Source organism: Mobula birostris, chromosome 19 (genome assembly GCF_030028105.1).
Source record: "Mobula birostris isolate sMobBir1 chromosome 19, sMobBir1.hap1, whole genome shotgun sequence".
NCBI lineage: Eukaryota > Metazoa > Chordata > Chondrichthyes > Myliobatiformes > Myliobatidae > Mobula > Mobula birostris.
This window is the reverse complement of record NC_092388.1, coordinates 42270776-42297201: the sequence shown is the minus strand read 5'-3', so window position 1 is coordinate 42297201 and position 26426 is coordinate 42270776. Positions and strand designations below refer to the sequence as shown.

At 38.5% G+C, this 26426-nt stretch overlaps 1 protein-coding gene across 1 annotated transcript in view; it reads right to left on the bottom strand.

Annotated features, from left to right (window-relative positions):
• Window positions 1-23593, bottom strand: part of LOC140212348 (genetic suppressor element 1-like) — a 184242-nt gene extending 160649 nt beyond the window's left edge. The window contains exon 1 of the mRNA XM_072283053.1: window positions 23363-23593. Coding sequence (XP_072139154.1) covers window positions 23363-23399 — 37 coding nt within the window. The 5' untranslated portion in view covers window positions 23400-23593. The remainder of the gene's footprint in view (window positions 1-23362) is intronic.
• Between the last annotated feature and the right edge of the window lie 2833 nt (window positions 23594-26426).

Here is a 26426-nt window from a genome sequence, read left to right as displayed (position 1 = left end):
CATTCATTATAAAACACAACTGCTCCTTCAATTAGATCATTTAAAATAAAGAGGAAAGAATCAATTTGGATTTATGTTTCACTTTTCACCTCAAAGAATCTTAAGTTAATTTAAAATCAATTATATTTTTCAGAATTATGAAAAATCACAATGAAAATATTACCACTACTTACTCTACTTAATTACTTATATATAAAATACAAATCTGCTTTCCCAAAATGAAATTTTGCTTATTTGGAACATCTATATACAAGCTAAACACTGACTATAATAATTAGAAGCAATTCTAAAAATTAGAAACAATTCTAATTTCATTGAATGAGTTTTGCTGATGGTATTATCCTACTTCTATGGGTAAACTTTGCTTTGTGATTGTCTGTTTACAATGTTTTTTCAGTGAATCTTCCCTATCTCCAATGCTTTGGATGGTAAATTGCAACTCATTAGCTGACACAGTGGTATCCAGAGACGATAGATTTTTGCCTAAGTACTTTTGCTTACTGTAACAGCTTAATCACTGACCTGGAATTGGACAGCAGCACATACATACTTTGTGATATCTGGATGAGCACCTTATAGTTAAGTCAATAGAAACGAATAACAGGCCAGGTGCATAGTAGATGGCTGATCTGATACTTGTTGTTTCTGCCTATGCTGTAGTTGAAGACTCACATGCCACAGTTATATAGGAAAGGTAAAGTCAGGCAGAGTGGAAGTGATAGGAGACCCAATTGTTGGGAGGATGGATGTCAGATTCTGTGGCTAAGAAAGAGAAGCTAAAGTGGTGTATTGCCTCCCAGGTGCTAGAGTCCAGGATGTATCAGAGCAGCTGCAGAAGATTCTCAAAAGGGAGGGTGAGCAGCCGGAGATCATGGTGCACATTGGCACCAATGATCTAGGTAGAAAGTGAGAAGACATCCTGTGCAGTGATTATAGGGAGCTAGGGATGAGGTTGAAGAGCAGGATCTCCAAGGTAATAATCTCTGGAGTACTCCCAGAACCACATGCTAGTCAAGGCAGGAATAGAGTGACAGTACAGATGAATGAGTGGCTGAGGAAGTAATGCATGGAGTAAGGTTTCAAATTTCTGGATCATTGTGATCTCTTCAGGGGAAGGTATGATCCGTAGAACAAGGGCAGGTTACCCCTAAACCTGAGGGGGGCAAATATCCTTGTGAGTAGGTTTACTAGAGCTCTTAGGGAGGGTTTAAGCTAAGTTGGTACAGGAATGGGAACCAAAGTGACAAGGCTGAGGATGGGGCAGTTGGTATTAAAGTTGATGCAGTGTGTAGTGAGATTGTGAGGAAGGATAAGCAGATGATACAGCAGGACAAAACTGCATTAAGTGGGATGACGTGAAGTGTAACATAGGGGGAAAATAAAAAAAACAGGTGATGAATACAGGACTGCAGTTGTTATATTTGAATGCATGCAGTATATGGAATAAGACAGATGATCTTGTAACACATTTGGAGATTGGCAGCTGCAGTTGAATGTTGTGTGCATGACTGAGATGTAGCTGAAAAAATATCATAGTTTGGAGCTTAAGATCCAGGGATTCAAAGATCTAAGGATACACCCTGTATTGAAAAGACAGACAGGTAGACAGATGGAGTGGGGTGGTACTGTTGGTAAAAAGTGAAACTAAATCTTTAGAAAGAGGTGATCAGATGATGTAGAATCCTTGTGGGTAGAGTTAAGAAAATGCAAGGGTGAAAAGACCCTGATGGGAGTTATATACAGAATTCCAAACAGCAGCCAGAATTTGGGATATAAATTTCAACATGAAGTAGAAAAGGCCTGTAATAAGGGCAATGTTACAATAATCGTGGAGGATTTCAATATACAGGACCATGGAAATCAGGTTGGTGCTGGATATCAAAAGAGGGAATTTGTAGGATGCCTACAAGGTGGGGGGGGGGGTGGAAGACAATGCAGGGTTGGGTATTGTGTAATGAACCAGATTTGATTAGGGAACTTCAGGTAAAGAAACCTTTCAGAGGCAGAGATCAAAGTATGTTAGAATAAACCTCACAATTCGAGAGGGAGAACCTAAGATCAGATGTATCAGTTTTATGGAGTAATAAAGGGAATTAGAGAGGCATGAGAGAGGAGCTGGCCAAAGTTGATTGGAAGGGGACACTAGAAGGGATGATGACAGAACAGCAATGGTTGGAGTTTCTGCAAGCAATTTGGAAGGTGCGGGATAGGTACATCCCAAAGATGAAGGAGTATTCTAAAGGGATATTGAGGCAACAAGGGAAGTCAGACAACATAAAAGGAAAACAGAGGGCATATAATATAGCAAAAATTTGTGGGAAGTTACAGGCCACACACACAAAATGCTGGAGGAACTCAGCAGGTCAGGTAGAATTTATGGAAAGGAGTAAGCAGTTGAGGTTTTGTGCTGAGACCCTTTATCAGGACGTGGTCTAAAACGTCGACTGTTTATTCCTTTCCATAGATGCAGCCTGACCTGCTGAGTTGCTCCACCATTTTGTGTGTGTTGCCTTGGATTTCCGGCATCTACAGTTTTTCTCATGTTTGGGAAGTTAGAGGATTGAGAAGCTTTTAAAAACCAACAGAAGGTAACTAAAAAAAACATAAGGAAAGAAAAAATGAAATATGAAGGCAAGATAGCCAATAATATCAAAGAGAATGCCAAAAGCATTTTTAGATATATAATGAGTGAAGGAGAGGCACGAGTGGATATTGGACTGGTGGAAAATGACACTGGAGAGGTTCAATGTTCAAATTTCAAAGTAAATTTATTATTAAAGTACATATACTTCCATAATAAATTTATCAAAGATTGATTTTCTTGCAGGCATACTCAATAAATCCAATAGCCATAATAGAATCAATGAAGGACCATACCAATAGGGTGGACAACCACTGTGCAAATGGCAACAAACTGTGCAAATACAAGAAGAAAGAAAAAAGGAAATACTACTTGTAATAATAAATTAATAAGCAATAAATATTGAGAATATGAGATGAACAGTCCTTGAAAGTGAGTCCATTAGGTTGTGCAAACAGTTCAGTGATGGTGCAAATGAAGTTGAGTGAAGTTATATCCTGATGATTGAGGGGTAATAACTGTTCCTGAACCTGGTGGTGTGAGATCTAAGGCTTCTGTACCTTCTTCCTGATGGAACATGACCTAGGTGGTGGGGGTCCATGATGATGGATGCTGCTTTCATGCAACAATGCTTAGTGTAGATGTCTTTAATGGTGGGAGGGTTTTATCCATGATGGACTGGGCTGTACCTAGAACTTATAGTACGATTTTCCATTCAAGGGCATTGGTGTTTCCATACCAGGCTTTGATGCAGCTAGTCAGTGTACTCTCCTCTACACCTATAGAGGCTTGTCAAAGTTTTAGATAGCATGTCAAACCTTTGCAAATTTCTGAGTAAATTTAGAGAGCTTAGGAGGGATAATGGTGCCTAACAGCGACTCCTTTGCTTGCATCTTCGGAAACAGCTCTATTTCCATCTTTAATAACTTTATTTTTCCCTTTCAGCGTTCTTTTGAAGACCCTGACCTGGAGTTACATGCAGGCTTCGGTTCTTTGTGGGAATGGGACCCATTCTCAGGGTTCCATAACTGGCCATTATTCGACATGCCAAAGGTTTGGCCTGAGAGACTCGATTGTGTTCGGAAGCCTAAGATCTCAGAGCTCTGGAGACGGGCCGATCGAGGGTCGGTGTCATGGCAGGAGACTCGTGTGTCGTCAGGGAGGCCGGAAAATCTTTCGCTGTGGGCCTGAAGACCCGAGGTCTTTGCGATCTTCAGACACAGAGCTCGAAAAAAGTGACAAAACGGACTTTTAACATCGTAAACCAGCAGGTTATTGTTATGTCTCTTGCTGTCTGTGAAAATGGGGGACACCTCCTTCTCCCTTGCCAGGGTGAGAGAGAACCTGTGAGTTATCGAATGTCGGATGAAATGTGAAGCCTTTGGGGTAACTCGGGTCTGTGTCTTTGCTATCACTTAGCAGAAGCAAGTGTAGGTGCTATTGTTAAAGAGAAGGTGCTTGGGAAGTTGAAACGTCTGAAAGTAGGTAAGTCTCCTGGACCAGATGGACTACACCCCAGGGTTCTGAATGACGTCGTTGAAGAGATTGTGGAGGCATTAATAATGATCTTTCAAGAATCACTAGATTTTGCAATGGTTCCGAACGACAGCAAAATGCAAATGTCATTCCACTATCTAAGAAAGGAGGGAGGTAGAAGAAAGGAAATTATAGACCCATTAGCCTGACCGCGAAGGTTGGGAAACTGTTGGAGTCCATTAATAAGGATGAGGCTTCAGGGTACTTGGAGGTGCACAATAAAGTAGGCTAAAGTCAGCATGGTTTCCTTCAGGAAAAATCTTTTAGAATTCTTTGAGGAAATAACATGCAGGGTAGACAAAGAAGAGTCATGGATGTTGTTTATTTGTATTTTCAGAAGGCTTTTGACAAGGTGCCACACATGAGGCTGCTTGTTGCCATCAAAGCACCTGGACAGATTGGGAGAATGGGCAAAGAAGTGGCAGATGAAATACAGTGTAGTAGTCATGCACTTTGGTAGAAGGAATAAAGATGTAAACTATTTTCTAGATGGGTAGAACATTAAAAAAAAACAAAGGTGGAAAGGGACTTGGGAGTCCCTAAAGGTTAATTTGCAGGTTGCATCAGTGGTAAGGAAAGCAAATGCAATGTTAGCGTTAATTTTGGGAGGACTAGAACATAATGGGAAGGATGTAATGCTGAGGCTTTATAAGGTATTGGTCAGACCACACGGAGGATCGTGGGCAGTTTTGGGCCCCTTGATTAAGAAAAGATGTGTTGGTATTGGAGAGGGTTCAGAGGAGGCGCAGAAGAATAAATCCAGGAATGAAAGGGTTAACATGTGCAGAGCGTTTGATGGCTCTGGGCCTGTACTCACTGGAGTTTAGAAGAATGAGGGGGATCTCATTAAAACCTATTGAATATTGAAAGGCCTATACAGACTGGATATGGAAAGGATATTTCCTGCAGTAGGTGATTCTAGGACTAGAAGGCACAGCCTCAGAATAATGGGACGTACATTTAGATCACAGATGAGAAAGAATTTCTTTACCCAGAGACTGGTGAATCTGTGGAATTCACTGCCACGGACAACGGCAGATGCAAGGTCATTGAGTATATTTAAATCAGAGGTTAATAGGTTCTTGATTAGTCACAATGTCAAAGGTTACAGAAGGCAAGAGAATGGATTTGAAGGGGATAATAAGTCAACCTGTAGTCTTATACTTCTTGGAAAACATATTGGTCAGAAAAGCTCAAGGAAATGCAGGGAGATACTGTATAGTTTTCCACTTGTTATCTACAAATGACCAAACCCTGCTTTTTTTTTGTAGGTAGCCTTACCAAGAACAAACTAAAAGGCCAAGATGGATAACAGAATGTTTATGACAAATAAGCCAAAGTTGGATCTGTTTCAATGTTATATAGTATTATAAAAACTAAATTCCTGGAAAATTCAGAAATCAGAGTTTTAATCACAATATTCATTTGCATTGATTCACACTCAAATCATAGAGTAATACAGACCAGAAACAGGTCCTTCAGCCCAACAGGTCAATGCCAACCACATCACCCTCTCTATTTATCCCAGTTGCTCACATGAAGCCCATATCCCTTTAAGTCACTCCCCTCCATGTAAGTACATATCCAAAGGCCTCTTAAATGTTGTAATCGTACCCAGCTCATCCACTTCCTCTGGAAGTTCATTCCAGCTACTCATTACCCTGTGAAAATTAGCTATCTCTTAGGTCTCTTTCAAATTTCTCCCTTTTATCTTGTATCTGTGCCCTCCAGCTTTGGAGAACCCAATCCTGGGGAAAAGACTATGACTGTCCATCTTATACATACCCCCCTAAGAGGCCACTTCTGATACTCTTGTACTCCAGGGAATAAAAATCCAGTGTGGTCACCTTCTCCCCATAACTCAGGCTCTCCAGTCCATTCAACATCCTTGTAAATATCTTCTGCAGCCTAACAATATCTTTCATATAACAGAGACCAAAACAATACACAATACTTCAAGTGCCAATGACTTATACAACTGCACCATAATGCCCCTATACTTAAATTCATTGCCCTGACTGATGAAAGCCAGAATGCTAAATGTCTTCTTCACCACCCTTTCTACTTGTGTGGCTACTTTCAGCAAACTATGCACCCCAGGTTCCTCTGTTCCACACACTTGTAGTGCTCAACAATAGGACTGTACGAGTCCTCTCCTAGTTTGATTGTCCAAAACACATCACTTGACACTTATCTTAGTTGAAATCCATTTGCCATTCTTTAGCCATCTCCCTAATTGATCTGGATCTCTTTGTAATTTATTGCAAACTGCTTCACTATCAACAGGATTCCATAATTTAGGATCAATTGTGTCATGTGATTCATATCCAAATCACTTACATAAAAACAAGATCTCTGAATTTAGTATCAATTGTCCCATATACATTCACATTTATAAAAATAATAACAAAGATTGCTACATAAAAGGTATAGATGTTATCAAATACTTAAAATTTTGGAAGGTAGAATTACTCTGAATTGGAGTCAGCACAGTGGGCCAAATGTTTCCTTCTGTAAATGTTATTCTTTTAAGTAATTATCTTGCTGATCTATGAGTAAGTTTCTACAATTTTGTCTGAAGTGGAAATAAGATAAAAGGTAGATTATGTAGTTACTGTAAATGGAGTAGTGATCTTCACTATCAAAGAAACTGAATCTACTGCTGCTGAAGGTTATGGATGGGTTAATGTTCAAGCTTAACCCCTTAGAGAGATGCCAAAAGGCATTGGAAACTGTACTAGGAAGTGGATATTAGTGGATAACTGTGCACCTTAATGTGACTAATTAAATAGTAATAGGGTGAGCCATCTGGGGGTAATTTGTGGGACTGAGAACATGTCTAATGCAGAGTTAGAACACCACCACTCACTGTCAACGGCAAGTTAGTTAACTATTGGCAGGCTGACAATTTACAATCATTGTCATAAAATGTTGTATCAAGATGATTGTTTGATACCCTTCAGCTTGTCAAGAATAAATGACTAGACTAGGCATCATCACTGCTTCTTTTCTCTTCCTATAGTGTATTATCCAAAGATCATAGGGTTAAGAACTCAAGTTTTTGTCCAAAACATAGGAAATGGGATCAGGAATGGACCATTTCTACCTTGTGTCGGTACTGCTATTCAGTATGATCATAGATCTTCCACCTCGATACCATTTGCCTGCTCTATTGCCATAACATTTAATGTCTTTAATATCCAGAAATTCATTGACCTATTTTGAAAACAATCAATACTTCAGCACATTTTGAGATTATGACACTAAGTACAAGACTCAAGTGAAAACATGTACTATCCATATCTACTTGTTTTTCCAGATTATAGAAAAAAAGAGGTCAAATCTCCTCAATCTCTTTTCATATGATAGAACCACCTTCTCAGAAGGCAGGCCAGTGAATCTTCATTACACTCCCTTTTATTTCTAATAACAATATTTGGGGAGGATTTTTTGAGCATTAAAACAATGTTCTGACAGGGATGGGGGGAGCAACATTTTTAATCACAAGGGATTCATGATGTACTCTTTGTTTCATTATGAAGGTCACAGGTTATGGTCACCTAATCCAATTTCTGTTGTTAAACACTTAAATTGAGCCATGCATGTTGCTGATGTCATCTCGTGTGGAAAAATGTGATAGGCAGATGAAACCATCATTCAGGAAAATACCCAAATGAATTTCCAGAGGGGTGAACATTGATGTAAATACTTCAAACCGACATGCTTTTTTATATTCAATTTATGTATAAAAATCAGGAGGTGTTAAATTTCTGGATAATAACCCTTCTTTAACCAATTAAGGCAAACTGTGACAAATTCTTAATAAATATGGCAAATCAATGCATCCAAAAAAAGTTTGCCAAGCAAAGTAATTCTACAAAATTAATTTTTGGATCCAAACTCCATTTACAGACTGCTCCTAAAATATACATATATAAATATATACACAGTATTTGAATATCAATGAACATTAAATGCAATTAAGTACTTTAATTTATTTTTTGACATTCTTATACCTCTGGTCCAGTAACAATTGAGCAATTCTCAAATATTATCTGGTCAAAGGTAATCCACTGGTACAATAACCCTAAATACAGAGCTCAACTGGATATTGTGATGATGAATTATTCTAGTGAATTACCAGAGCAATTAACTAAATATTTAGAGACATTGCCAAATTTATTACTGAGCCCAAGAGACTGTTTTGGTTGGGATACTGGATACTAAATGTTTTATAAAAGGTGAATATTATTGATGCACATATTTGGACTAATGTTTTTCTCTTTATATACGTCTTAAGTACATTGTAAACTAACAGAATGATCTGTAATAATCATAAGTAGAATAAGAGATTTTATAATTTCATTTTCTTTTTCAAAGAACACATCATGTACTGGAATGATTCTGAGAGATTAAAAGTCTAGCAGGTTTTATCAGGAACTTACTGTGATAACAGTTTCTGATCAGTTCCATAAGATAGTACAGTTTTATGGTAATCTAAGACCATCCATTGACATGAAGGAGGGCACTCACATTCTTCAAACTTAAGCAATAAAGAATTCAGTAGAACTTTTAAGGACCATAGATCAGAGGCAAGAATGCTATCATGTGTCATTAAATAATGGCTCATTCAGATGGGGACACTCATAAACACAAGAATGCAAAAAAGCAGTGTCTAGAAGAAGGGCTGAGGCCCTTCAAATATCAGGTTAAATTAAAGTGGTTTTGATCTCTTTACTGATGCCTGGCCTGCTAAGCATTCTCAGCATTTCCTATTACTCTAATAGATTTCTGGCATCAGAAGCTTTTTTTGCTTTTCAATTATAGCTCACTCAAAATACCTTATGTAGTAATAGGAGCATACTATAGTTATTTAAATTCACTCACTGCTTCTCCCTAGAGATGAAAATTGTATCAGCGTTAAATTAGCCAAGCAAAGAAGCACATAATGTAAAACACTGGATTCGTAACAATAATAAGGTTATACTTGATACTACAAATGCGTGCTTCTGGGAAAATAAAATGCATATTTTGCAATTTTAGATAACAAATTGGAATTCCTTTCACCTGACTGAAATAATGTGAAACAGGAATTAAAATCCAAGGAGTGGCTTCATCAGTTGGTTCCCACCACATTATAATATTAATGCTTTCCTTGCTTTTCTGGCAGAGGTACCTTACATGATAAAAGGTGGGGATTTTGATGTGCAAGTCTCTTTGGAACCTCAGTCAAATCAGCCAATACCTACTTTAAAGATAAGCATGAAAATATAAGAGACTGCAGGTGAAATAATCAGGAATAAAAAAATAACCAGAACTCTGGAGGTATTCAGTTGATCAGGCAGCGCTTGTGGAGACGGGGATGGTTCACATTTCAGATCAAGACCCTTTATCAGTACTAAGAAACATCAACCATCTCTATTTCTTTGCACTGGTCCTGTTAAACCATTCTGAGACCTAACTGTTTTTGATTCTAATTATGCTGTCTGCTACCATGGTAAATTATTCCACAACATTAATACCCTTTGGGTAAACAATTTAGCATTCTTGCAGGACGTCTGTTTTATCCAATTCAATCTGCTGTATTATGATTTATAAAGCATTAGCTTGAATGAACTCAGGCTCATGCAGATCAAATTTCACAGCAGTACACAGGTTACCTGCATAGCTAGTAAACAGAACACATTATACACAGTGGCATGCAAAAGTTTGGGCATCCCTGGTCAAAATTTCTGTTACTGTGATTAGCTAAGCGAGTAAAAGATGACCTGATTTCCAAAAGGCATGAAGTTAAAGATGACACATTTCTTTAATATTTTAAGCAAGATTACTTTTTATTTCCATCTTTTACAGTTTCAAAATAACAAAAAAGGAAAAGGGCCCGAAGCAAAAGTTTGTGCACCCTGCATGGTCAGTACTTAGTAACACCCGCTTTGGCAAGTATCACAGCTTGTAAACGCTTTCTGTAGCCAGCTAATTCTTGTTTGGGGGATTTTTGCCCATTCTTCCTTGCAAAAGGCTTCTAGTTCTGTGAGATTCTTGGGCCATCATGCATGCACTGCTCTTTTGAGGTCTATCCACAGATTTTCGATGATGTTTAGGTCGGGGGACTGTGAGGGCCATGACAAAACCTTCTGCTTGCGCCTCTTGAGGTAGTCCATTGTGGATTTTGAGGTGTGTTTGGGATCATTATCCTGTTGTAGAAGCCATCCTCTTTTCATCTTCAGCTTTTCTACAGACGGTATGATGTTTGCTTCCAGAATTTGCTGGTATTTAATTGAATTCATTCTTCCCTCTACCAAAGAAATGTTCCCCGTGCCACTGGCTGCAACACAAGCCCAAAGCATGATCGATTCACCCCTGTGCTTAACAGTTGGAGAGATGTTCTTTTCATGAAATTCTGCACCCTTTTTTCTCCAAACATACCTTTGCTCATTGCGGCCAAAAAGCTCTATTTTAACTTCATCAGTCCACAGGCCTTGTTTCCAAAATGCATCAGGCTTGTTTAGATGTTCCTTTGCAAACTTCTGATGCTGAATTTTGTGGCGAGAATGCAGGAAAGGTTTTCTTCTGATGACTCCTCCATGAAGGTCATATTTATGCAGGTGTTGCTGCATAGTAGAACAGTGCACCACCACTCCAGAGTCTGCTAAATCTTCCTGAAGGTCTTTTGCAGTCAAACAGGGGTTTTGATTTGCCTTTTTAGCAATCCTACGAGCAGTTCTCTTGGAAAGTTTTCTTGGTCTTCCGGACCTCAACCTGACCTCCACCATTCCTGTTAACTGCCATTTCTTAATTACATTACCAACTGAGGAAATGGCTACCTGAAAATGCTTTGCTATCTTCTTATAGCCTTCTCTTGCTTTGTGGGCATCATTTATTTTAATTTTCGAGTGCTAGGCAGCTGCTTAGAGAAGCCCATGGCTGCTGATTGTTGGGACAAAGTTTGAGGAGTCAGGGTATTTATGAAGCTTTGAAATTTGCATCACCTAGCCTTTCCTAATGATGACTATGAACAAGCCATAGCCCTAACAAGCTAATTAAGGTCTGAGACCTTGGTAAAGGTTATCTGAGAGCTCAAATCTCTTGGGGTGCCCAAACTTTTGCATGGTGCTCCTTTCCTTTTTTTCACTCTAGAATTGTACAAAACAAAAATAATCACTAACCTTGCTTAAAATGTTGAAACAAATGTTTCATCTTTAACTTTATGTCTTTTGGAGATCAGTTCATCTTCTACTCACTTAACTATTCACAGTAACAGAAATTTTGACTGGGGTGCCCAAACGTTCGCCACTGTATATATATGTACACTTCACTGCTGGCATTGTTGGATGTTATAGATGTCATTGACATTTTTATCTTTTTTCATTGATTTAATTTTTTTCAGGCATGATCAGTGAGCGGATTAATGAGCCAGTTCAAAATTCCTTATAAACAGCACAAAGAAAAAAAGATGAAATTGAACCATTATTAAGGTCATTAAATAAACTAAGAAAAACACTGTTACTATCACTTATACATCCATGCCAGTGGTAAATTATGTGAAGTACTATATTATATGCCAGAGCAGTTTGATTTCTTAAGTAATAACCAAGGAAACCCAGGAAATTTAGAACTTCTGGGATGAAAGAAGTGATGTCCCCCTTGACAATAAGTACTCCTGTTTGAGTATAGTTGGGAGGGGGAATGATCTACCTGGGGGAAGCAACAGTGCCTGCGTCTCTGTGTAGGGAAAGGAAGAGGATGGCAGCAGTGATAAGGGACTCTATAGTTAGGGGGTCAGACAGGTGATCTATCTAAACATCTCTTAAAAGTCTCAGATATCTGCCTCTACCACCTCCCCAGGCAGTGCATTCCAGGTACCCACAACTCTCTGTGTAAAAAACTTGCCTGACTTCACATCTCCTTTGAAATTACCCCTTCTCACTTAAACGCATGCCTTCTGGTATTAGAAATTTCAACCCTGGGATAAAGGTACTGTCTGTGTGCTCTATCTATGCCTCTCAAAATCTTATAAACCTCTATCAGATTCCCCTCAGCCTCCACTGCTCCAGAGAAAACAATCCAAGCTTGTCCAACCTTTCATTATAGCATATGTCCTCTAAACCAGGCAGTATCCTGGTAAACCTCTCCTGCACCTTCTCGAAAGCACTGACATCCTTCCTATACTGGGGCGACCAGAACTGTATGCAATATTCCAGACGTAGCCAAACTAGAGCTTTATAAAGCTGCAACATAACCTCCTGACTTTTGAACTCAGTGCCTCGACTAATAAAGACAATCATGCCATATGCCTTCTTAACCACTCTATCAACCTGTTTAGGGAACTGTGAACTTGGACCACAAGATTCCTCTGGTAGTCAGCACTGTTAAGAGTCTTGCCTTTAACAGTGTACAGTCTCTTTGCATTTGACCTATCAAGGTGCATCAATTCGCTTTTGGCTTGGTTGAACTCCACCTGCCATTTCTCTGCCATATCAACAACTGATTTATATCCCCTGTATTCTTTGCCAGTCTTCTATGCTATCCATAACACCACCAATGTTTGTCTCACCTGAAAACTTACTAACTCATCTACCTACATTCTCATCCAGGCTTTTTTTTTACGTCACAAACTGCAGAGGTGCCAGTACAGATCCTTGTGCAACACCACTGATCACAGACCTCCAGCTAGAATAAGTCCCTTCAACTACTACCCTTTGTCTTCCATGGGCAAGCTATTTCTAAATCCAAATAGACAACTTACCATAGAGCCCATACATCTTAATATTCTGGATGAGCCTCCCATGAGGGACCTTGTCAATGCAGACAACATTCGCAACTCCACCTTCATCTACATTCATCCGTGTCACCTCATCAAAAAACTCAATCAAGTTAAAAAGACATGACTTGCCCCACAGAAAGCCATGCTGGCTCCCTCTAATTGGGCTATGGTTTTCCCATTTGCTCATAAAGCCTATCGGTAACAATTCTCTCTAGTAACTCCCCTACCATTGATGTAAGACTCATCATTCTATAGTTTCCAGGATTATCCCTGTTTCCCTTCTTGAATAATGGAACAACATTAGTTACTCGTCAATTCTCCAGGACATTAGCTGTGGGGAAGACAAAAAGATATTGGTCAAAGCCCCCGCAATCTCTTCTCTTGACTCTCTCAATAACCTAGGGTTTATCCCATCAGGCCCGAGGGACTTATCTACCTTAATGCTCTTCAAGCAACCCAACACTATCTCTCCTTTACCTTGAAGTACCCTAGTGTAGTAATACATTCAGCATTGATTGCCCTATCCTCTATGTCCTTCTCCTTGGTAACTACTGATGTAAAGTAATCATTGGTTCATTGGTTTGGTTGCCTTGAGAGCTATACACATAGCACTAGTTTAATTAATTAGTCTGCTCCTGTAATTATACTTGATCAAGTTCATCACTGAAAACAATGACTCACATAAACACGTCAATGAAAATACTGTGAATATTACCAATGAAAAATATATAAACATAGATGCACAAAACTACATAATTTACCATTATTATCACTGAATATCAAGTTTTCACCTGGCCTAATAATGCCCCAAATCTATATTGTAGTTCCATATACAGCTTGCTACGAATAGGTTCCTGCCTGAAGCAGATGCACCTGTGAGCTACACAGGTAGTTTTGAAATGGGAATCAGCCAGTAAGCAGTGATCTGTAATTTCAGAAATTATATGTCTTTTGTGTGTACGGATATTAGAATCACTGCCTGTATTTTTGTTTTACAACCTTATAGAATCACAGAATTGCACAGCATGAAAAGTGCCATTCAGCCCTAACCAATGGGAACTTCATTTTAATCCCATCTCTCAGCAATTGATCCATAGCTTTTTATACCTAACCAAATCAACTACTCATCTTGACTTTTCCTAAATGCTGTCAATGACCCAGCTTTCAATCACTCTCTCAGGCAGTGTATTCCAAGTACTCAGCACACTCTGGGTGAAGAAGGTCCCCTTTAAATATCCTTCCCTTTACTTTACATCAATATCCTCCATCTTTATCTACTTCTGGTTGAGGGAAAAGTTTCCTGTGGTTTACCCTAAATACACCCCTCATAATTTTGTATATTTCAATCAACCTACTGAACAGTTTCTATTTTCCATTCCATTATAACAGGAAGTGTATTTTTCTCATAATTCCAAACTTTGAAGTTCCATTTTTCTACTAATGTCGCAATTTGCTTATTCTCATAGTTTATGAAATATTTAAAAGATGGTGCAATAACAAACTCTTTGCATACATTTTATAATATAATATCAGAAGATAGGAAGAAAAAGAAATAGTTACCTGAAGGTTTATTCTTATCCAAAATTCCTATCAAATTTTACTACTTTTGTGTGACTCAAAAGGAATGCAAGCCATGGAAAGAAGGGAGGAAAAAATTTGTTCCATTGGAAATAATTATTTAACTCATTAACAGAAGGCATTGCTAAGATGTTATTTGTTATACTTTAGGTTTATCCCACGTGGCTCCTGTTATCAGAAATAAGAATAACTGTGGGGATTATGTCAAATGTGATGTATAACCAGCAATTTCTTAAGAGAAGTAATCATCTACATATCTATGTACATGCATGTTATGATTTGAAATCCATGCTCTTCAATTATGTCAGAGTTCCCCTTTTTCCACTTTTAAAGATTTCATGTCTACTACTAAAAATAAATAAATAAGCCATTCTGCACAAAAGGCAGGTTCAGGTACAGTATTTATAACATGACAAGAACGCTCCTACTGAAAAATGATAGGAGAGTGGAGGTATATAACCACATTTTAGACATGGCAATAGACCCTTTATTTCCAATTAAAGAGCAAAGCAACTCACAAACGTATAATAATGAAGATACTACATTATATTAAATAGTTATAGTTTAAAGTGCCATGACTATGAGACTGTTGGTTGTAATATTTATTTTTATATATACTTTATATATATATATATATATATATATATATATATATGAAAAGTGAAACAAAAAATACTGCTTTATTTGCTTAATCAAATTATTTTGATATATATTAATTAAGATAATTAAGCAGAGAGGGAAACTGAACTTTGACCATATGTTGACCTTATTACAGCTCGAAGGGGTATTGCTAAGCTCAGTAAAAGGGCACAGAATACACATATATCATAAGTGAAAAAGGAAATCAAAAGCGGGAAACAAAACATCCAATGAGATCAATGATGGGTATGTATGAAATATTTAGGGAGATTTTAGAGGGTGAGAGTATGTGCAATCATTTCTTTTCTTGCACTTATTTTTGTGTCTGTGATTGCCAAAAGAATTTTATAGCCAAGATTTTTGAGTTATGAATGCATAAATACATAGATAAATTGAATAGCAAGAAAACACATGGGGGAGATGAAGAATAAACAAAAGTGAAAATAAAAAAAACTGCAGACGGTGGAAATCATCAACTTAAATCAAAAATTCTGGAAACACTGAGGAGATAAAGCAGTATCAGATTCAAGACTCCATAAGATCATAAGACAGAGGAGCAGAATTAGGCCATTTGGCCCATTGAGTCTGCTACGCCATTGAATCATGGCTATTCCTTTTTCCTCTCCTCAACCCTATTCCCCAGCCTTCTCCCCATAACCTTTGATGCCATGTCCAATCAAGGAGAGCCTCAGGATAAAGAGGCACCCATTTAAAACAGAGATGCGGAGAAATTTCTTTAGCCAGAAGGTGGTGAATTTGTGGAATTTGTTACCACAGGCAGTTGTGAGGGCCAAGTCATTGGGTGTATTTAAGGCAGAGGTCGATAGGCTCCTGATTGGACATGGCATCAAAGATTATGGGGAGAAGGCTGGGGAATAGGGTTGAGGAGGCGAAAAAGAAATAGCCATGATTGAATGGTGTAGCAGACTCAATGGGCCAAATGTCCTAATTCTGTTCCTATGTCTTATGATCTTATGGAGTATTGAATCTGATACTGCTTTATCTCCTCAGTGTTTCAGAATTGTGAAATTCGCTGCCTCCTACCAATCAGCCAATGCTCTAACCATGTTAGTAACTTACCTGTAATACCATGGGTTCTTAACTTGGTAAGCAACCTCATGGGTGGCACCTTGTCAAAGGCCTTCTGAAAGTCCAAATATACAATATCCACTGCATCCCCTTTATCTATCCTACTTGTAATCTCCTCAAACAATTCCAATAGATTTGTCAGGCAAGATTTTCCCTTAAGTAAACCATGCAGACTTTGTCCTATCTTGTCCTGTGCCAGCAAGTACTCCATAACCTCATTCTTAACAATTGACTCCAACATCTTCCCAACCATTGAGCTCAAGCTAACTGATCGATAATTTCCTTTCTGGTGTCTTCCTCCTTTCTTAAAGACAGGAGTGCATTTGCAATTTTCCAGTCCTCTGGCACCATTCCAGAGTCCAATGATTTTTGAAAGATCATTGCCAATGCCTCCACAATTTCTAATGTTACCTCCTTCAGGACTCTAGGGTGCAATTTAATCTGGTTGAAGTAACTTATATACCCTTAGGTCTTTCAGCTTTTTGAGCACCTTCTCCCTTGTAACAGTAACTGCACTCACTTCTCTTCACAAACTACAACACCTAGCACACTTCTCATGTCTTCCAGTGAAGACTGATCCAAAATACTCATTTAGACCTTCTGCCCTCTCCTTGTACCCCATTATTATTTCTCCATCTTCATTTTCTAGTGGACCTATATTCTCTTTCATCTCTCTTTTATTTTTTACATACTTGAAAAAGCCTTTACTATCCACTTAGACATTGTTTGTTAGCTTGCTTTCATATTTCATCGTTTCCCCCAATGATTCTTTTAGTTGCTCTCTGTAGGTTTTTAAAGGTTTCCCAATCCTCTGTCTTCCTGTTAATTTTTGCTTTGTTTTATGCCCTCTCTTTTGCTTTTACATTAGTTTTGACTTCCCTTATCAGCCATTGTTGTACTATTTTGCAATTTGAGTATTTCATCATTTTTTGAATACATCTATCCTGCATGTTCTTCATTTTTCCCAGAAACTCACACCATTGCTGCTCTGCTGTCATCCCTGCCCAGCAATTCCTTCCACTTTGGCCAATTCATCTGATGAAGTGTCCTGGTACCACTGGCATTGCCCATGGGCTCATCTCAACTTTGGAAAGAATTCCTTTTGCTTCCATGCGATCTAGCTCACTGGCTACTTTATCACAGATGGTATAAGGAACTAGATGGGTTTGTAAAACTTGGGTGTGGCATTTACATTTAACACTATGTGTTTGAGTTTTTCAATGCCATTCTTGAACACTGCTGTGGCATCATTCAGCACCAGTCTTAACCTGCTTTCAGTTGACTCTATTGCAGGGAATGTGGCATGCAAATAGTGGATGGATCTCCAATCAAGTTGTAGTTGTCTCACCCAATCATGTCCCCGCAATACTGGCTCACCTGTCTTTACCATATACAAGCCCAATGTGGTTTGTTAGTTGTTGTATTTCACTGTTACAAATGTCATTCACCAGGAGTCAACTTTTGTCCAATATACAAAGTAAGTTCTTAGTTGGATATCTGCAGGCTTCAGTTCAGTAGCTTTGAAATGCCGTTCAAACTCATTTTGTGGAGTAACTGAAACACCCGAGCTAGTATCCAATTCCATTTTAATTAATTTGCCGCTCACTTCTGGTGCTTTTCTATTTTTAGTTTTCACATTACATCTTAAGCCTACCTTGTCCTGTATGACTCTCATCATTATCAAATTTTTCATCAACAGCATGCAGATTTGTGCTCTTTTTGAAACTGCAACTTGACATTTTATCTTTTTCTCTTTCCTGTGCAATCCAATTACTTTTGTCTGCCCAACATGCTCTTTGTATGTGTCCTTATAGTTTCTGCAAGTTTCACCTTTAAACCTGCATTGGTATGGTGTACGTGAGCCCCTCCCACAACAGTAACACAATTTTTTCATCTAGGCAGGTTTCTGTTTAATAGTTGCTATTTTGTTGACGCTCATTTTTATTCCTGATTGCAACTCAATTGCATCTTTGTCTGCTGTTTCCTTTGGTACAGCAATTTCAACTGCTCTTTTAAATGTGAGCTGTGCTTCAATTAGGAGCCATTTCTGAATGCTTTATTGTAAGATTCTACAAACTAAACACTCTCTCAGTTCATCATTAACCCCGTTACTGAACTGACAATGATCAGACAAGTTTTTCAATTCAGCCATGCAAACTGAAATGGACTCCCCTTCCTTTTGGTCTTGTTAAGCTAAAGCTTTCTGTAATCAACAATCGTTTCAGTTCTAAATGTTCCTGCATTACGCTCAAGATATCGGCAAAGCTAATTTCTGGGAAAAAGCAGTCAAAGTCTTCCACCAATTGCAATCATCAAAACTGGCACTCATTTCTCATGGGCTCTTTCATTTGATTCAAAATACTGCTTAATTTGTTCAGTATACATCACCCAGTTATCTTCTGTGCAATTATATACATCTATATTCCCGATGTAGCCAGCCATTTCTGCTTTTTTAAAGTGTATTATTATTATCATTGGTACTCACTGTTTATAAAACTGTGAATTTTGTCCATTTTCTGCTTTTGATTTTTACACAACTGTTCCTCTCTTCTTGCAAAGAAAGTGTGCTCTGTTTTTTTTTAAACTCGAATGTCTTACTGTGCTTCAACAGGTAGGTAGTCATCTTGAGTTCATTTTGAAACTTACTCATCACCACTGTTACGATTTGTAACTCCAAAACATAAAACTAATCAAAAGAAAAACACTGAGCCAGGGATAAATCATGTACATTCCTTATGTTACTTTTAGTGAGACACATGCCTATGATGTGCTAGCGTAATGATGAATGCCATTTATGTACTTTTACATATAACCCCCAATCAATTATATAAACAACAAAGAATGCTCAATCAAACAATATATTTAGAATATTACTCTGATATTACTGTAATATTAAATACACAAAACTAACCACCTTCTGATTGAAAAAAATCTTATTCAAATCCCTTTTAAGCCTATTTCTCATTATCCTAAGCTTATACCCTTTGATTTTAGACACATCTACTTCAGAGAAAGGTTTCCTAATATCTGCCCTGTCTTCACCTATCATTTAATTGAAGATAGATTCAGCAAGTTGAGCCTATAGTTATTGGACTTTAGAAGAATAAGAGGCAATTAAATTAAAATATCAAGGATCCGGAAGGAAATTGGCAGGGTGAACTCTGAGATGTTTCCCTTATTAAGCAAAAAAAGGCATAACTTCACGTTAAAGCAATTACGCATTTCAGATGGTGGTAATAAAGAATTTCTTCTCAGAGGGTAATGAATCTTTGGAATTCTCTATCCCACATGGTGTGGAAGTGGGCTCACTGAACATATTCACAGGTGGAAATTGCCAGACATTTAGGCAATAAGGGAGTCAGTCAACAATACTAGGAAAGTGATGCTAAGGTCAAGATCAGATCAACCATGTTCTTCTTGAGTAGTGAAGCTGGTTTGAGGGTTTATTGGCCTACCTTTAGCTCTTGTTTCTTATGTTCTCTACAAACCAGAAAAACAGCAATATTTGTGCACCAGATTTTGTGTTAATTGAAACAGCAGTTAACATATTATAATCTATAATTCATTTTGTGAATATATATATTTTAGCCACAGGTCCTACTAAAATAACTTTGTTTAGTTTCCAAACTGATAGCTTGCAAAAATGAATGATTCATTTATCAAAAGATGGCTGAAACAATATTAGTAGAACATCTACAGTATTTCTTACTTCATGAATGCAACTGAAGTGCTGGGCCTGTCTGAAATTCAACTAGCCTGCAGTTGCTGCAACAGAGACATTATTTTGTACCTGTGTTACCAGACCACGAGATGAAGACTGGTACCACAGGTTAGAACTCACACAATTACTGTACACTTCAAAAAAAGAGCACCTGTTGTCAACCAAACAAGCAGCACCATTGAAAATGACAAACTTGTTACCCATGTCTGAGATTATCCTGCCCTCCTACCAAATGAAACACCTTACTACAGTGGAGAAACAATGTTCCCTAAGTGTAGCATATTTAAAATATTTTAGCAATTGGTAATAGAACTTGTTAACTGATCATGCCAAGTGTATGCCAGAGATTAGTGTTTAAGAGTTTACGGTTACTGCCTCTCCAACCACTTGCTTAAAGAAGCAGACGAAGAACATGGTCAGGACAAATGTAATTTTGTGTATGTTATCCTCAATTAAATTATTAAGGAAGCAAGGTTATTATCCCCAGAATAGTAATTTCACCATGCCTGCAGTCATCTCATCACCCTAACTCGTATTTCACTTGAAACAATACAATAGATACAGCCTTAACATCAGGGTTTTACCTTACACATCATGCTTTCTGAATATTTGTAATCTATAGTCCTCTGCTAATGGAGTTGGAGTCTCTGCTCAGCCACTCTTGACACATTACTAATATACATGTTGAAAAGCTTTCAGAAGAAACATACGAGAGAACCTGGTTTTCTACCTTTTAATTAGTTAGCACTGGAAAGTACTTCACATTTTGATCTATCACATGAGGAAAAGGACCCCCCACACACCCAACAAATGGCATTTTAAATACAGTAGCTGTGGAAACCAGCAATAATGGTTTACCTATATCAACAAGATTGCACAAGATAAGTGCAATTTCATACAGTTAAGACCATGTCCAATGTGGGTTTGATGTATTTTAAAAGGCAAAAACAGCATATGAATATATTATTTCATTCTCCGACTTCAACAGATTGACTTGTCCCAGAATTATCACTGCAGGCCATTTAAAAGATAAGTAAATGGATAGTTAGATGGTGCAAATCTTTCATTGTGTATCTTCATCCCAGCTATGCAGAAGCAGATTATAAATGTTCAGATAGGTGCAGCTGTAAAGTCGCTCAATTGATTTGATTTAAAGCTCTCAAATTCTGTAAAATACAGGCCAACAAGGAATAGGGAGAATCTGTGATACCCTCTCCCCTTTCTTGATCCCTCTGTCTCCATCTCTAGAGACTGACTGTCTACTGATGTATTTTACTCTCTGCTGACTCTCACAACTATCTTGATAATACCTCTTCCCACCCTAGCACTTGTAAAAATACCATTACTATCTCTCAGTTCCTCTGTCTCCATCACATCGGTTCTCAGGATAAGACTTTCCATTCCCAAACATCTGAGATGTCCTCCTTCTCCAAAGAATGGGATTTCCTTTCCTCTACTATTGAGGCTCCCCTTACCCACATCTCCTCTATGTCCCAGACATCTGCCTTCACCAAATCCTTGCGCTGCCACAATTGTGATAGAATTCCCTTGTCCTTCCTTAACTTCCACCATCTTCAACTGGATGTTACCACCAACTCTCTGCTTTCTATGGGGATCACTCTCTCTGTTATTCTCTTGTCCATTCATCCCTCTCCACTGATCTCCCTCCTGCAACATATTCTTACAAGTGGGGCATGTGCTACACCTGCCCATTCACCTCCTCCCTCACCACCATTCAGGGCCCCAAACAGTTCTTCCAGGTGAGGCAACACTTACAAGTCTGTCAGGGTCACCTGTTGTATCTGCCACTTGCATATGGACACTTCTACATCAGTGAGACGATGTAGATTGGGGCATCAATTTGTTGAACACCTTCACTCCATCCACAACAGGCAGGATTCCCTAGTAGCCACACATTTTAATTCTACTTCCCATTCCCAATTCAACATGCCAGTCCATGGTGTCCTGTACTGCCACAATGAAGCCACTCACAGGTCAGCGGAACAACATCTCATATTCTATCTGGGTAGCCTCCAACCTGATGGGATGGGCATCAATTTCTCCAACTTGTGATAATTTCTCCTCCCTCCCCCCTTTTGTCCTTTTCCATTCCCACTTTGATTCCCCTTTTACCCCTCCTCTTCTCTTCACCTGCCTATCACCTCCAACTGGTTCCCCTCCTCTTTCCCTTTCTGGCATAGTCTACTATTCTGTCCTATCTGATTCTGTCTTCGTTAGCACTCTAGCTTCTCCATCTATCACCTGCCAGCTTGTACCCTTTCCCCTTCTCCATCTTCCTATTCTAGCTTCCCCCTTTTTTCCCATTTCAGATTAAAGGTCTTGGCCTGAAATGCCAACAATTTATTGCTCTCTATAGATGCTGTCTGACCTGCTGAATTTCTCCAGCATTTTGTGTTGTTACTCTTGACTTCCAGCATCTGCAGAATTTCTTGGGTTTAGGGAGGATCTAATAATGTATTTCTCTTTCAGAACATCAAATCTGTGATCTAATTCTAAAGGCAGAATTAGACCCCACCAGAAATAAATACATATAATGTATCACCAAATAAAATACATGCATCTGCATTCTTTCTATGATCATAATGTTTATATTTCAGAAGAAAATTTCCCACTGCCCTTGTTATATAGGGACAGGACAGTTTAAACTTAGAAACAAATCAGGTCTTGACAGCCTTGATAGGACGATTACTACTAGAGGGGAAAGGACATGTTAAATTAAGATTCTAAATCAAAATATTTACGTAAGTGCCCCGCCTCTTTTATCCGTTTTCAAAATATTAATCTATTTGCTGTTTTGGGGCAAAAGTTCTACTAACGATTAAACTCAATAGGCTTGCAAAGAATGAACAATATTAAGTATCATTTAGACAGTGGAGCGCGTTATTGACGGTAGCCTGGTAGATGAAGTGCTTACCTATGCCAATACAATAGATATGTGACATACCTCTGTGAGCACTTTGACGCCACTAAGACAGAAACAGCAGTGTTTTTGTTGACCAGTGATCCCAGAAAACAAACGCAAATAGGGGCATTTAAACAGCACAAAGTTGCCACAAATGAAAGAAGAGATAAAGTGACAAAACATACGAAATCCGTTTGGGATTTGCTTTTGGCACATTTTGATGGAGACGTAACGTAAAGATTTTTACTCCTCATGTATGTGAAGGATGTAAGAAATAAAGTCAATTCAATTCATCCCACCTCCTCTACAAACAGATTCTCAAGTGTTGACGCTTATTGTGTACATCGTCTGTGGTTATATGGCCTGTAAACAAGGAACAAGCAAATATCGGGTCCAACACTATTGTTGTCAGATCTGAATTATAACAGAATAGATCAATTCATACAGATTAATAAATATGGTTAAGTTTTAATCCTACAGCACAGAGGGACTAAAGTATTTCGATAATTAAAGAATTGAAATCGATCTTACCTGTGAAAAAGTAGGTTGAGGATTTTAATCCGAACATGTTCTCACCACATTTTTACCATAGTTAAAAGAAAAATACCCCAAAGTGAGATCTTTTCATTGCAGATGTCGGAGAGTAGTGACAGACCTGATTATTAGTACAAAGCAGTCAGGTTCTCTTTACAAGCGTTTCAAGCACGGAGCAGAAAAGCTTCTTCTGACCTCCCAAGTCAGCAGGAGGTGAGAGAGGAGAAGAGAAAGAGAGAAAGAGAGAGAAAGAGAGAAAGAGAGAAAGAGAGAAAGAGAGAGAAGAGAGAGAGAGAAAGAGAGAAAGAGAGAGAAGAGAGAGAGAGAGAGAGAGAGAGAGAGAGAGAGAGAGAGAGAGAGAGAGAGAGAGAGAGAGAGAGAGAGAGAGAGAGAGAGAGAGAGAGAGAGAGAGAGAGAGAGAGAAACAAAAACAAGAAGGATCGGAATGATTTGAGGTCAAGCGGCAACATAAAAGGGCTGCGGTTCACCGTGATAATAAATACGGGAAAGAAATGGTCCCGGGTACGGACTCCGGGGTGGGAATATGGTAGGCGGGGTGTCTGTTTTCAAACTCCGGGAGACATCAAACTACTGAAGGAGCCCCTGCTGGCCAAGAGCCAGAAAGGAAACCATATATAATGAACCCGATCTTTCTCCGTAAGATTTCAGCCTATTTAGCTGCAGGTCAGATTCATAACTGCACGGGAGCTGGTTTTCAGCAGAGACATGTGTATATTCGTTCCCACTCTCCCCTCTTTAGTCAGCTCCAGTCAGGGGGCACTACTTGACAAAGTGAAGACAGCAACACCTTTATGGCTCCAAATGGCTTCGGGCAGTATATAAATACGCTGCTCGGGTTACACATGACGCTGCTACAGTGGCCCCAAGCAATCTTTGTGCTAGTGTGTTGCTGGCAGAGTGACAAGTGAGTCTTAGAGCGACGGTGGGAGGCGCGCCTGCACACACTCACACACGAAGTTAGAAGCAACTGCTGACAGCGCAGCTGAAACATCTTGCTTTCCCGACAACCTTAACCGAGCCAAATCCTTACCAATAGATCCAACTTGCTGTCAATTTCCACTTCCACAACCCTCAACATACCCTTATTCCAGCATCCCACATGATTTTGGGAAACCGCTTTATAACATAAGAAATACCATTATTTCGCAGTTATCCGTTTCTTACACACACACACACACACTCTCTACCTTTCTTTCGCCCTCACCGTCTGACAGCTTCACTCAAAGATTAGGAATAAACCAGTTTGCCGGAGCCCCGAGCCAGTGACCCTGGTGAAAGCAGATTTCAGAGACAGCAGGTAATGAGGTGATCCTTAGAGCCCCCCTGGAGTCCCATACAATCAAAGCACTGTGATTTACAACAAGGGGAGTCAGCAGACTCCTAGGAAACCGCGAGGGAAACACTGGGCAGATGTCCAAGTCTCTTTATAACCATTAGATTTACTCTTCTCTTAGGATACTGTAGTAATTCTCCAAACCAAGGGAAAACAGTGTCAACTGCTGCATGATCTCCTTCACTTTCTCAATTACCTCTCTCTCGCAATTGTTATACAGTATGACTTCATCTACAAGCTGTATTAAGACACATTTTTATCTCTGTGAGCACTCGCTCCTTACTGCAGGTTTCATTGCATGGACAATGTATATAGCGGTACTAAATTAGGGCTGCTATAAAAATATATTCTGAAAAATCAAGTCATGCACTTTTTAAAAATGTTTCTGCACAGACGACATCATTCACTTTTATTCATCCTGCTAAATACTGGCTTCCAATCGTTCCAATTTTTCAAACATAACCCAATGCAAACTATTCACTTACTCATTTTTAAGTATAGAATGAGAATGTTGTTCTTCTTTCTGTAATCTGCCAAAAACCTAATATATTATGCTTGATCCATCTCAGCTATAATGCAAACTAAAAGCAAAACAATTCCAGTTATTGAGAATCTAAGAAAAAAGCATAAAATGTTGGTAAAATTAATTCAAATATGAACACGTTCCCACTTGAGTGTATTAAGGGTTTTCTTAAGAGCTGCTTACAGATCAGTGGAATGGTTTCAGTACTCACCAACAAGTTGATTTCAGCATTTCTAATTCTCAAAGTTTTAGTATGGTCCAGATTAATTTCTTGACTTGGCTGGCACACATCATCTTAATTTGGATGTAGATCAATGCTGCAATTGTTTAATATCATGTAACATATAATCCCAGAAATTGTTGCTTCATTTTGAAAATGGATCATTGGAAAGGTTACTGATGGCAATATTTTGAGCCAATATCCATTCAGTCATTAAATATGAATCCTTGGATCCTGTACTAAAATATGAATCCGAGGATCCTATCCTTGCCTGATAGGCCCTGTTATTCGATTATCTCCCTTCATTATGATCATCTTCACCTCATATTCATTAAATTGCAGCATGTATTATTCCCTTTACTGAAAACTATCAACTATTGTCATTTTTAAAGAGGGAAAATGGTGTCTATATGCTACCAAAGTTAATTTTGACAGTCAAACTCATCATAATGTGAATAGCTCTTAAAAACACTGAAGCCATCAACAGATTATTATCAAGAATACAATCTTTAAATATTTTGCATCCTAATGGATTAGGGAACTGCTAAAATCCACGGTGTCCAGGGTGTCAAAGATCTTTAATGAGTTCTGTCCACCTCTTACATATGTAAACCAAATACCTTGCCTTAATGTCGAACTCATAAGTTGTAGAGCAAGATCTTAATATGTACAACATGGGATATATAACTGTTTCCTACAATATTAAATGACTGGTCAAATAAACGTTCACAACTTTCCTAAACTAAATGCACATAGAATAATTACTAAACATTTCATTTGAATAATACATTATTATGTTTAGCTAATTTATGGAAAAATAGACAACCTATAAACCAAATGGAGTTATCTGGCTAATACACTTAGTAGCTTACTTTCCAGCATTCATCAACTCCTTACACGCAGTCAAGAAAGCCAAAGTAATATGATGAATTAAGAAATAAGAAATTGCTGTTATTAACAACCA